At 47.0% G+C, this 13413-nt stretch overlaps 1 protein-coding gene across 9 annotated transcripts in view; it reads right to left on the bottom strand.

The window, feature by feature from the left end:
• CHST10 (carbohydrate sulfotransferase 10) overlaps nucleotides 1-13413 on the bottom strand; it is a 32397-nt gene that overhangs the window by 3028 nt on the left and 15956 nt on the right. For 3 of the 9 annotated variants that reach the window (XM_081157190.1, XM_081157191.1, XM_081157192.1), the window contains 5 exons: nucleotides 12577-12669; nucleotides 11387-11514; nucleotides 6588-6679; nucleotides 3271-3505; nucleotides 812-917 (listed from right to left, as the gene is read on the bottom strand). In XM_081157190.1, coding sequence (XP_081013316.1) covers nucleotides 812-917; nucleotides 3271-3505; nucleotides 6588-6679; nucleotides 11387-11514; nucleotides 12577-12623 — 608 coding nt within the window. In that variant the 5' untranslated portion in view covers nucleotides 12624-12669. The other 6 variants (XM_081157189.1, XM_081157193.1, XM_081157194.1 and 3 more) reach the window with 4 other exon arrangements.

Consider the following 13413-nt stretch of genomic DNA (forward strand, 5'->3'; position numbering starts at 1 on the left):
CTGTTCTATGGGGCCATTTCACAGCTAGTAAAGAGAACTTCTCAATTTATAGCTAAGTAATATAATATTTTTTCGGTTAATCCTCACCTGAGGATATATTCTCTCCACTGATGTTTACAGAGAGTGGAAGGGAGGGAGGGAAGGAGAGGAAGAGGGAGGGAGGGAGGGAGGGAAAGAGAGAGAGACACGTCAATTGGTTGCCTCCCGCACGTGCCCTGACCAGGGGCAGGGGACAAACCGCAACCCAGGTACGTGCCCTTGACCAGGAATGGAACCCATGACCTTTCTGTGACTGGGCCGATGCTCTAACCACTGAGCAACACCAGCCAGGGCTACAGCCGAGTAATTTTTAAGTGCCAGTATCCATCCTGCTGTGATTGCTGGGGTCTGTCTCCGCTGTGCTAGGTCCCGTCCACACCCCTCCTCCCGGGGCAGCTACCGTGGAAGCAGGCACAGCGTCTTCAGGGAAAAATGAAAAACTAAGTGGGGTTTCCCTACAACTGAAACCCCTTTGCTAGGAAATAACAATCACATTCAATAAGGAGTCCACAGACCTTAACACAACCAACACAGAACAAAAGGACCACGCGTTTCTACTGGGAAAACGACACACTTCATCTGAATGGGCGAGGAGTCGTTCCAAGATTTCGGAATTTAAACACACTGAATGCTGGGCATGTGCTCAGCTGCCTCTCACCAAGGCAAACCAACAGCCCCCAGGAGGCCTTGGCGTAGTTTGGGACACAGGGCAAGTGCAGAACCGAGCCGGGGTTATATCGAAATGCCCCTCCCCGCAGGAGCCTGTTCCTACCGCTTCTGGATTTCTGCTTCGCTGAAGGAGGAGAGACGAGGAAGGCCGTTCTTTTCATGGTCGTGAACCACGTTCTCAGGGATGTCCTCGATGGAAGGAAAGGCTCCTGGGAAGTAAACAGGGAGAGGTTGTGTTGGCCACCTCGGTGCTACCTTCAAAGATGCCGTCTCTTAACTGGGCCCATGTTCCCTGCAACCCATCCCCAATATCCATGGTGAGACCTTTGAATTCCAACTAAGATGAATTATACGTGGCAAGATGAGAGGGAAGAGAAGCTTTTGGTCACCAATAAGCCAACCAGAGGAAACAGAAGAGTTAGGAGGAGGGCGAGGAAGTGAGCAAGGGGAGGAAAGGACAGGACACCTACCCTGGCAGTGCACTGGAGTGGGGTTAAATCCGCCGTGACAGACGGATCGCTGCCTGCAAACAGAATGCCTGAGACCACCCACACTGACTCTACTGTGAAACTGGGGGACGTGCCAGAACAGCAGGGCTGTGAAACACCTGCTGACCTACACTCACAGCACTGTCACAAGCCTGTCACCCCCAGCAGGCAAGGTGCTCCCAGGACCACACCCCTGGGCCTAAGGCGGTTCCTAGGTAACCTCACTGCGTGCCAGATGGGCAAGTGGCAGAGATGTCTGCCAGGTCAAGGAGGACAAGGAGTGACTAAGAAAACGGAAGGGTCAAGGGCCACAGTGCTGGAGGCAGGCTGATGAATGCAACCGGGGGGGGGGGGGGGGGGGGGGGGGGGTGTCCTTGGGTTGGTGCGTTGGGCAGGTTTTTCATTCTTTTCTCAGCTTAGACAAATGGAAATAAAGTGTCATCACCCAACCTTTTAGCCAAGTCTCTGCAGACCTTTACATCCATCTCTGTGTTCATCCTGTCATGTTGAACTTGGAGTCTGCCATCTAAGCAGTGGCCACAGCCTTGTCTGCTTTACTCATGCTCCCCCCAGTGTTTAAGCACCAGTCCAGAACTCTCTGTTAACTGCTGTGGATGGTCTAAAATGGGCAAGACTATAAAATGAACCAACCTGTGGATCTGCACATGGACCTGCTCAGGTACCTGGCTCCATCCAGGTGCATCCAGGGCCAGCGGAAGACAGCCACCGGACCACCTGTTTTTCTATTACAGGCATATCTTGTTTCATTGCGCTTAGTTTTATTACACTTTGCAGATGCTGTTTTTTTTTACAAACTGAATTTTCACAAATTGAAGGCAAGACTCTCCACCAGCAAAGGCTTATGACTCACTTTACTGCAGTACTTACTTTATTGTGGTGGTGTGGGACGGAACCTGCAGTACCGCTGGGCTGTGCCTATATATGACCTGGCAAACCCGCTCCTGTTTTTGTCCTGCCCTTCACTGATGCTTCATACTGTGGTGGCAGATGTGTAAGAATCATATATTCATTGTTTTAAATTTTATTTGTAACCTCATTATATGATATACAAAATCCAGCATGCTGCCAGATTACTCAAGCATGTTCATTATATGCCAGAAAACGAGGAAAGCATCTCTTTTCTCCCCCAAGCAACCAGTGAAAAGGCCAATGGCAGCAAACTCTGATGCCTGACTGAGAACATAGCTGCAATCGGGGCTGGAAGACACAGGCTCGGGGCCACCGCCCACAGGGCTCCCAGGTAGGATTCTGCATCCAGAGTCACACTGCTGTCAGCTGGAACTGTGTTCCTCCTACAGCTGAATTTAACACAGAGCCCGTAAGTACCTTATCAGTGCAGAGTAAGTGGATTTTAAACTAATAAACATGGTGTTTGAAAAAAGCAGCAAATAATAAAAAACCTGTAGTGTATGAGGTCACTTGTCAATGACCTGATTTGTTCCCAAGAAAACAGATTTCCTGAAGCAAGTCAGTTAAATCATCTGAATATAGGTGCTTGATGTAAAACGAGGACCATTTCTTTCTACCCACATGGCACATAATACTTTGCCCATGGGTGAAGAGGCCCCCAGTGCGACTGGCAGGGCTCCCTTCCCAGGCACTGAGGTAGGGGCCCTTCTCACTACAGGAAGGGCAGTTGTGGGGCAGCTTCCTGGTGGCTCAGTGAACGTGGGCCTTGACTTATGAGGACAGAGCCAGCGCCTAGAAAGAACCAATGCTATGAATCTGGAGAGAAGTAGCAGGACCCACTAGGTGGGCAGGCTGCCTGAGGTGGAGACCCTGCTCTGCTGTGGAAAGTAAGGAGATCATGGCCTCAGGGGTGGCCTCAGGGGCTCTTTGAAAACAATTAGTATCTAAATGAACCACACCAACTTTTAAAGTACAAAAACACAACAGAGAACTGTCTGAAAGGTTACCAGCTCCTCTTAGGAGATGTCCCTCCATGTGGCTCCTCTCTGTCCCCTTCTCTGCCTCCCCCCGTCAGGTCCCAGGGCCCTCCCAGGGCAAACCCCGATGTCACCGAAGGGGGACATGCAACAGGCAGGGCACGCACCGTTCAACACAATCAGCACTTTCTTCCACTGAGTATTGCCCACTTTGGGGGTCTGGCAGAAGAGGATCTTGTGCTTGTCACAGACAAATATTCGGTCCAGGACAAACTTGGACACCGCAGTGTGTGAGAGGTTCTTCAGGGCCTCATTCCTACAGACGTTTCGGATGAGCTCCAGGCGCTCCATATAGACCAGGGGCTGAACAATCTGGCCGTCTGAAAGCATTTTCCCGGTTGGCTGTGAGTGACAGGGAGGCAAAAGGGCACGAGGGCTTCATTCGCAGAAGACAGGATGCCCCCCTGGAGCCCTGCGCCTTGGCCTGGTGCTGAGTGTGCACAGGAGGAGAAGCTGCCATCAGACATAAGCAGGGCCGTGTGTGTGTGTGTGTGTGTGTGTGTGTGTGTGTGTGTGTGTGTACTGGCGGAGAAGCTGCCATCAGACATAAGCAGGGCCGTGTGTGTGTGTGTGTGTGTGTGTGTGTGTGTGTGTGTGTGTGTGTACTGGCGGAGAAGCTGCCATCAGACATAAGCAGGGCCGTGTGTGTGTGTGTGTGTGTGTGTGTGTGTGTGTGTGTGTGTGTGTGTGTGTGTACTGGCAGAGAAGCTGCCATCAGACACAAGCAGGGCTCTGTGTGTATGTGTGTGTGTGTGTGTACTGGCGGAGAAGCTGCCATCAGACACAAGCAGGGCTCTGTGTGTGTGTGTGTGTGTGTGTACTGGCGAAGAAGCTGCCATCAGACATAAGCAGGTCCGTGTGTGTGTGTGTGTGTGTGTGTGTGTGTGTGTGAGCCCTGTGCCTGTGGCAGGCTGTTTCTCCAGGCTCACTCCTTTGGCCGCTTCTAGCTACAGCCCTGTTCCTCAGCATTTTCAAATGTTTCTGCTGCCACATCTAATTATTCCCTTAAAGTTACAAAGAACTTCTCCCCAAGATTTCAAAGCAGATGGTCCTTCTAAATTAACTTTATTAAATGGACCAAAATGCCCTTATTGTAGCTGTTAAAATGTTATAGGCTCACCACGCAGCCAAGCAATTCATTTATCGGGCAGTTGTAACAACCTGTCCTCCCCAAGGAACTGGGTCAGTAACAAAACAGGAGGACATAAGCCCCCGAGAACAAGGACACCGGAAATTTTGGGACAATACAGGCTCTACCCCACCACCCTGCTCTCTGCTCTTCCTTCATGGATCTACAACAACCAAACTCCCTGGCATGCATGACCTTTTTCAGAATACCCTTGCTCCCTGCTGTCTGACTGAATTTCCTGGGTTTCCCTGGTGGAGGGAAGGATGTCTTAGGGCTTCCTACCACTCCTTCCCAAGGTGAAGACACTGAGGGAGTGAGAGAGCACCTGCAGACCTGCCCCCTCTGCTCCTCTGCAGAGCGACCTCTGTTCCTCCCCAAGCACAGCCGGCTGCCTGGCCTTGCACATGTCCAAGGATGGGCACCAACCACCTGCTTCCTGCTTTGATAAATGGGGTCTAATTTAACTTCATTCCCTCATGGATCCCCACTCTGGCTCACTTATCCAGAGTCTCTCTCTTCTCAGTCTGTCCCAATGTTTTAACCTCAGATCTAATCCTGATCACAGATGCCACTAAAGTGCAGTGCATCATGGGGCAGCACCTCCACAAAAGTTATATTGAGAAACTGCAGAAAAACCTGTCCCTTCTGAACTTGCTTTTTTTCAAGCTTAAGCATTATAAACAAAAAATGGCTCTCACCTTCTATATTTTCCTTGCGAATATACAAAACCAATTTTAATGTCTGATAGTATTTTCTACTATCTTCCATTCACATTCAGCTACATTATATACAAAATAAATTTTTAAAGGTAAGCTCTGCAACCCTATCTCCTTCATAAATCACCTTTCTTTGGGGAAGACATGCTGAGCTTAACATCGCCTGAGGAGTCTTGGTCTCAGAGAACGTCTGACCCCTGTTCCCCATTTCCTGCTCTTCACGTCTGATTTCTGAGAATCCACAGGATGGGGTAGGAGAAGGGCACAGAGAACAGAGTGGAAGTCCAGGTCCACTACTTGCTGTTCCTGACCTATTCAAACACAGTAACCAGTAAGGCATGGTTTGGTGTAGTGTTTTCAACCACAGTGACTCCCACAGGCCAATTCTGTATAGAAAAGTGGTCCCTCATCCCCTGTCTTCTTCACAGGGCTGCAGGATTCTGGCATGCCCTTGTCTCAAAGCACTTTATTCCTTTTGCAAAATTCTCACCTTGCCTTTGGGTCCTTATTGATCCAAGTCACTACACATCAATTTCCTTAACTCTTCCTATTAAAGCCACCCTATTTTCTATAGGCTTGTTTCTTGTTGCTATAGTCCACCCACACCTTCCTTGCCCTGAAACACCTCAGGCAGAAAGCAACATTCCAGGCCCACCTGACGAGAGTTCTGCAGGCCTGATCTTTACTGCACCCACGTCCTGTGGCCAGTTAACTCCAACAGATGGTCACTCTGGCCAGGTGCAGGCTTTCTGGACCCTGGGGGCTCTAATCCCTCGTCCTTACACTGTAAGTCACGGGCAGGAACTGTCCCTTCTCTGTGGTTTAATTCTGGGCTGATACACGTTTAGAGCTTGTTCTACCCATTTCATTCCTTCCAGCATAACCTAAACCTTCCAGACCCAGAATGGGGGTCAGCAAGTGAGAAGGGAGCTCAGAGGGCATCCCTCACTGCGGCTGAGGCATGACCAGGAATTTATGTGTAAAAGGAGCCTGAGGAGAAAGAATTAGATCAGAATGTCAATGTGATTCTGGATGATCAGCCTTTTCCCTAAACTCAGTTCTCATCTACACTACTCCCAGGCCGGATTACCTGGTCTTCTGTCCAAGACCCTTCTAACGCTAAAATTCCTGATTATGGATCAGAGCCCATTCCCCCACAGCCCTGGTTTTCTCCTGATCTTGCCCAACATCCTCCATCCCCTGGCCAGGCTCACTGTGAGCTGGTCAGGAATTTGGCACCATTGGCATTTATAGAACACCCATGATGTGCAAAGCACTGTGAGGAACATAAATAGATGTGACTGTGTCTCTTCCAAAGAGATGCAAAAAAGTGAGCAGGAAAGTGCCAAAGGGACAGAAACAGTGACTACACAGCAGAACATGAAGGGAAGTGGGAACAGCTGGCGAGCTCAGGGAGTGGGCAGGTTAGTGCCCCCCTAGTGGCAGAGGACCTGCTGGTGCTAGAGGGAGGGAGCAGTGAGAGGGAGACCCACAGGGAAGAGTGGGAAGAGGCCAGATGGGACAGTGCCTCTGCTGACCAGGCTGGATGGGACAGGGCCCTCTGCCCGGCTGTGCCCACCTTCAGTTCCTCAGGAAGCTGCTTCTCTCCCCGTAACTTCCCGGAATCGGGCACGGCTGTCAGGAACAGGAACTCCTGTTTGGCGCCGTAGGCTAGGAGACAGAGAGGTTAGAACCCTTCTCAGGGAGGAGCAGACACACTGATCAGGGTGGCAGGAATGAGGCCCCAGGAGTGCAGCTACACAAACATGCCCAACCGGTATGTGACAGGTGCAAAAGCAATTCGGTAGAGGGGGAAAGTCTTTTCAGCAAGTGGTACTCGAGCAATTGAACATCTACAGTCACATAAAACTATAAAACTTTCTTTAAAAACATAGGAGGAAATCTTTGGAAAAATTGATAAAATAAACCTCCTCAAAATAAAAACTTTTGCTTTGCACAGATCATGGAAAGGCAAGCTACAGACTGGGAGAAACTATCTGCAAACCATGTATCCGACAAAGGGGTTGTACCTAGAATACATAGAAAACTCTCAGAACTCAACAGTAAAAAAAAAAAAAAAATCCAATTAGAAAGTGGGTAAGACGTGAACAGATGTTTCACCGAAGAGGATACACAGGTGGCAAATAAACACAGGAAAGGGTGTTCAACATCTTGAGCTATCAGGCAAATACAAACTAAAACCACAGCGAATTGGTACAGGGTGGGGCAAAAGTAGGTTTACAGTTGTGAGTAAACGAAACACAGTTTATTCTTGTATTATTACTTATTGTATTATTTTCCATGTGAACAGCTGTAAACCTACTTTTGCCCCACCCTGGAGAGACAGAATAGTCACAGGGATGTGCAGTCAACAACACTGTAGTAACTGCGTATGGTGTCAGAGGGCTACTAGATTGATCAGGGTGATCACTTCGTAAGTTATATAAGTGTCTAATCACGGGGTTGTATACCTGAAACTCATATAATATTGTAGGTCATCTATAATTTTAAAAAAAACAACTCAAGGCAACACACAGTGAGATACCACTACGCACCTATCAAAATGGCTAAAATACAAAATAGTGGAACTATAAAATGCTAGTGAGGACGCAGAGAAACTGAATCGCTCATACACTGCTGGTGGGAATGTAAACTGGTACAACTCTGGAAAATAGGTGGGTCGTTTCTTTAAAAAGTAAACACGCAGCTACCATATGACGCAGCAATTACACTCCCCGGCATTTATCCCATAGAAATGGGAATTTATGTTCACACAGAACCCTGTACACAAGTCTTTGTAGCAGCTTCATTTGTAATAGCCCCCAAATTGGAAACAATCCAGGTGTCCTCCAACAGGTTAAACAAATGGGGACATCCATCTTGGAACACAGCAATAAAAAGCAACAAAGTACTGATACAAGTTGAAGGAATCCCCAGGGATTTTTTTTTTTTTATGCTGAGTAATAAAAGGCAATCCTATCACACAATGGATATAATATTCTTTTTCTCATTTCATTTTTTAAAAATTAAAAAAAGATTTTCAATTATAGTTGACATTCAATATTATACTAGTTTCAGGTGTGTAGCAAAGTGTTTAGATATTCACATACCTTACGTATGATTCCCCTGATAAGTCTAGTACCTCCCTGGCACCATACGTAGTAATTACAGTATTACTGACTATACTCTCTACTCTGTCCTTCACATCGCCGTGATTATTCTGTAACTGCCAATTTGTACTTCTTAATCCCGTCACCTTTTTCACCCAGTCCCCCAAACCTCTCCCATTATAATATTCTTGAAATGACAAAATGATGGAGAGGGGAAGAGATTAGTGGTTACCTGGGGAGAGGGAAAGGGGAAGAGGAAAGGGGAGGAGGAGTGGGTGTGGCTATAAAGGGCAAAAGGAGAGAGTACTGTGGTGAGGAAGGTGTTCTGCACCTCACTTTGACTGTGTTAATGTCAAAATCCTGCTCATGATTCTCCAGTGTCGTTCTGCAAGATGTGACCACTGGGGGAAACTGAGTCAAGGGGCATAGAACTCAATCCGTTATTTGTTACAACTGCATGTGACTCTCTAATGATCCCCAAATAAGAAGTTTAATTTTTAAAAACTCAAGTTAGCAGTCAGGTTAGTGCGTAAGCATTAATTTAAAAATTCATCGAAACTGGGATGAGACCAGAGAAATCTTACAAAACGCTAGTCCAGAGTAATAATTTATACTAAACTGATTTTTGGAAAACCTTTGGAGTAAAATTTGAAGATAATTTTCAGATCTCTCTAATCAAACATTTTACTTTTAAAAATTTTGTAAACACTAATACATAACTAGAAAAAAAGAGAGAGCAAATAAAAGTATAAAAATCGGCATAACAAAGCATGGACAAAGGCACAGTTCACTTTTTAAAAAAAAATCAAAACCTCTCCCCTTAGGCGATTAACACCAACACTGCACACACTACTGCAGCTCCACCTGCCCCGGCTCCCGCGCCCTCCCCGGCCAGCACGGACAGGAGGAGGCACCTGCAGCCGATGCCGCCCCTGCGCAGGAAGGCTGAGGACATGGCAGCAATGCCAACTACAGCAAGCCCCTCTCCCACAGCTTCCTACTGACTCCAACTGAAACCTCTCTGCACGCGCCTTTACGAATCCCACTAAAATCTTTTCCTCCGTTTTCTAGGTTTGGATTAAAATACAACCGAACCAAAGCTGTGCACAGGAGGTGTTCTGGATCTGCAATAGGGACAAAGTGTTATGTTTATGGTGCAAAACTAGACAAAGGCATCAGTGCCATCAGCCCAAAGCTGCTGGATGGGCGCTGAGACCAAAGTCCATCCATCCTCCTGTGCAACCTCATCACCTTTGCGCACTAACGAGCTAGTAAAAGGTCACATTCCCTCCTGTCTGGTGACTTCCTGTTCCCACAGCATCTTCTACTACTAGCACTGCAATGCTTGGCTAGTTCAACACTTAGTTCAGCGGGTTTCATAGAAATCTAAGCTTCCTTAATAACATTTTAAATAGAACTATGTATCCTGAATTCTAAACAACTGACCTATCAATAAATTTCTGGAAAGCAGCCTATTTCATACGCTCAGAAGCATATAGAATAGGCTTTGGCAGCTGTGGAACATCTCACATACTGGCCACTCATCTGCCAATTTTTAACATTTTTATGATTTTAAACTTCCTGGTAGTTCTCCCAAGCTTCTCTTGGCCTGACTCAATGAGACTGAAATGAAACTGATAGTACAATTTATGTTTGGTTTGATTTTTCCAGTGCTTTGCCGACAGCCACTTATTTTCAGTAGATGCCATTATCCCCACTATGACCAAATAGTGGTTCCTTTCCCCACCTGACCCTCAGGAACAAGACTCCAGCTGCAAGACCAAGGATTCTGATCCTCCAGCTACGGCCAGGTGCCTTCATAACGTATTAGCTCACTTTTGTTATAGGCCTCATTATACTTAAGAGTGTTTTACAAAATGTCTTTAAATTTGCCAAGTGACATACTTCTTTGTTTTTCTAGAAGGGATCACATCCATCTTCCTGACCACACTGCGTCCAGTCACCCAGTGTCACCACTCCCAACACACACTGGGCAAAGAACATGCAAAGACATTAAGGTCATTGGCTCTGCCCTTAAGCGGCTTACAACCAAGTTGAGGGGCTAAGTGGAGGCAGAAGACTGCAAGAGGAACGCAAACAGAAGGGAGCAGAAAAATTGGTGTCTACACTTACCTATCAGATGCACAAGTCTCAACATCCCCCACCATGAAATTCCCCTCACTGAATGGGATCTATTTCCTATAATAAAGCTAGTTATGACACCCAATTCTAGTTCAACATGACACTGAAATTTGTTAACCAAGGATAAGTCATTGCCACAGATATCACTGTGGCTTCATTACTGAGCTGAAGAGAGACCATAACACTATTTAAAAAAGCACACAACAGCCCAGCCTGTGTGGCTCGGGGTTGACCCATGAACCAAGAGGTCACTGGTTTGATTTCCAGTCAGGGCACATGCCCAGGTTTCAGGCTCAATCCCCAGTAGGGGGCATGCAGGAGGCGGCTGATCAATATGATTTTCTCTCAACGATGTTTTTATCTCTCTATCCCTCTCTCTTCCTCCCTCTCTAAAGAACAATAAAAACCTATTTAAAAACAACAACAACAAAAACCCAACAAAGTAAGCATTGCTTTAAACAGTAGTTCAGGACAAATCGGTTCTTCCTATGAACTTAACTAGTAGGGGAATCATTAGGAACAGGCAGGTGAGAAGAAAACACGCACATCCACTGAGGGATTCTGGAACAAAGCCCATTTTCCAGAGGACAGAGCCAAAGGAGCAGCCCCACAGACACTGAGTGACAAACAGATCCTCAATGCTAGAACCAAGGATTTGCTACCTGCGTTAAAGGAAGTGGACCCTCATCACACACGATGCTATTGTGTTGCCAGTTATTTCTGATGCACTGAAGGTGATCTTCAAACATGTGGCCACCAGTGTGCAGCACCAGCTGGCGAACTCAGGCATGCTGATCAATCACAGGAGTGTCTCATGACGACACCAAGCAGAACACATTCCCAGATCCTGACCCTGTGGGATGCCATGGAGGAGGCACCAAAAAAACCCACAAAGAAAGCATGCTCTGCCCACCCTCCAAGGGTGTTGCTGGGGAAGACCGTCTCTTCTCTTCCCACCCTTGCCCCTCTGTAATGTTAAGAATGTGGATGCCATGACCTCCACAGTTGCTTCTGGAATGAAAGTCCTTGGGTTCTGTGACAGAGGTCATCCATGCATGCACCCAGGAACAGTATCAGAGCAAGGTCTGGATTAGCCAAAATTCATTCCCCAAGGCAGCATACCTACCATCTGGGTCTTTAAAGGTCAATGTGATGAATTTGCTGGCCACCATGAACATGAAAATCACCCAAAAGCATGCGGCCAACAGAAGCCACTGGTGGTGCATGTTGTCAAATGTCAGCCATTCACTGATTCTTCCTGGAAAACAAGCGAAGTGCTCCTGCTGCTTACAAATACATCAATCAAACAAAGGTCAAAAGACAACAGGTGATTCCAGTTATTAGCATCAGTACAAATATTTTTTAAAACTTTTTCTTGATACAGTGGGTACTTTGACTCGATATTTAACTTAACATTTTATTTTTAATTAATAATAACTTCTCCATTTGATAATTAAGTCGAAGTTAAGATACTTGAATGGAAAGGAGCCATTTCTACCTGCTTTGGAATGTGTGATAAAATTTTACTTTTGCAGCCCTGGCCGGCATGGCTCAGTGGTTAAAGTATCAGCCTGTGTATCAGAGGGTAGTGATTTTGATTCCCAGTCAAGGGCATGTACCTGGGCTGCAGGTTTGAAGCCTGCCCCTGGTCAGGCTGCGTGAGAGAGGCAGCCAGTCTATGTGTCTCTCTCACATCAATGTTTCTCTCTCCCCTTCCCCCTCCCTCCCACTCTCTCTGAAAATCAATGGGGAAAAAATATTCTCATTCCTTGGGTGAGAATTTTAAAAAATTTTTTTACTTTTGCAGATTTGCCTCTTGACTGCTTTCTGGACCAGACTAACATCAAAATGTTTCTAATTTCCTTTGCTAAGGGCTGCCATCTGCAGGAAGATGTGTAAAGTGTCGTGCAGAATAAGGGTGCTGGACACACCCATAGTCATGAACATCTCCCGTCAGGCAGACCTCGGCAGGCCAACCTGAAACTGCTCCTACGCCTCCAGCATCTCCCATGTGCCTCACCTCACTCTGCCTCTGAGGAGTTGCTTTGGGGTTCAAGATGGCCATCAATGCACCTCCTTGCACATACCCAGCACTTCCAGGATCAAAATGTTTCTCTTACCCAGCACCCGCCAGGGCCTGGAGGCAGGTGGACAACAGAAGTCCTGCCAAGGGCTAGACCTTCGCAGAGGGCAGGGGCCATCTGGGCAATTACAGGCAGGCTGTTTACAACCCTGACTTGCTGAGGAGATGTTGCCAAACCTAGAGAATCTGTACACAGGAGAAACGAACATAGAAACTTCTCCTTCTCCATTCACTTGCCTGCAGGGGCCTGTGCAGAAACTGGGGGGTGGGTGTTTTTCATGCTTTCACTGCCCGGGAGAGATGCAGGTCACACAAGTCGCATGGTGCTGCAGGAGACATATAAAGAACCAGGAAGTCACAGTCAGTTCTCGGCAAGAGAGACAAAAATGCGTTTCATTTCACCTTTAACACAGTGCTTCTTCAAGCCAAACCAAACCCCTTAAAGGAACAAGCCAAACCAAACGCCTTAAAGGGACCATGCTGGCTGGGCTGGTTTCTACCAGATGGCTGAGGCCATCCATCACTCCCGGCCAGCAGGGAGAACTGGTCCTCTCAGCATGTGCTGATGGCAAATGGCTTCAGAGAGCTTTTGAACTCGAGATGGGACAGAGCTCAGTGAGGACCCAGGGGATCAACTCTCCTCCTTGTCTCAAAATGTTTATTTCCTAGACTCTCACTGGAACCAGGCATCTGAAACCCAAATGCCCTCCACCAAGTGGTTACCTGGCCTTACCTGAACACGCCCCACAGCGGAAAGCTCACCACCTAACATGCAGCCTTTCTAGGGTGGCTTGTGCATCACCTGTCATCCTTAACTGCCCATACATTAGGCCCAGTGTGTTTCCTGGGGTCCCAAGTAGGGGACCAAATTAAACAGATGAAACAAATAAAAACAAAAGATACCCAATTAAGTCTCAATTTCAGAGGAACAACAAATAACCTTTTTAGTATAACTATGTCCCAAATATTGCATGGGACATACTTATACTAAAAAAAAACTATTTGCTATCCTCTGAATTTCAAATTTAACTCGGTGTCCTATATTTTATACAGCAACACTACCCAACAAA

The sequence above is a fragment of the Miniopterus schreibersii genome (genome assembly GCF_964146895.1).
Source record: "Miniopterus schreibersii genome assembly, chromosome: 13".
NCBI classification, from domain to species: domain Eukaryota; kingdom Metazoa; phylum Chordata; class Mammalia; order Chiroptera; family Miniopteridae; genus Miniopterus; species Miniopterus schreibersii.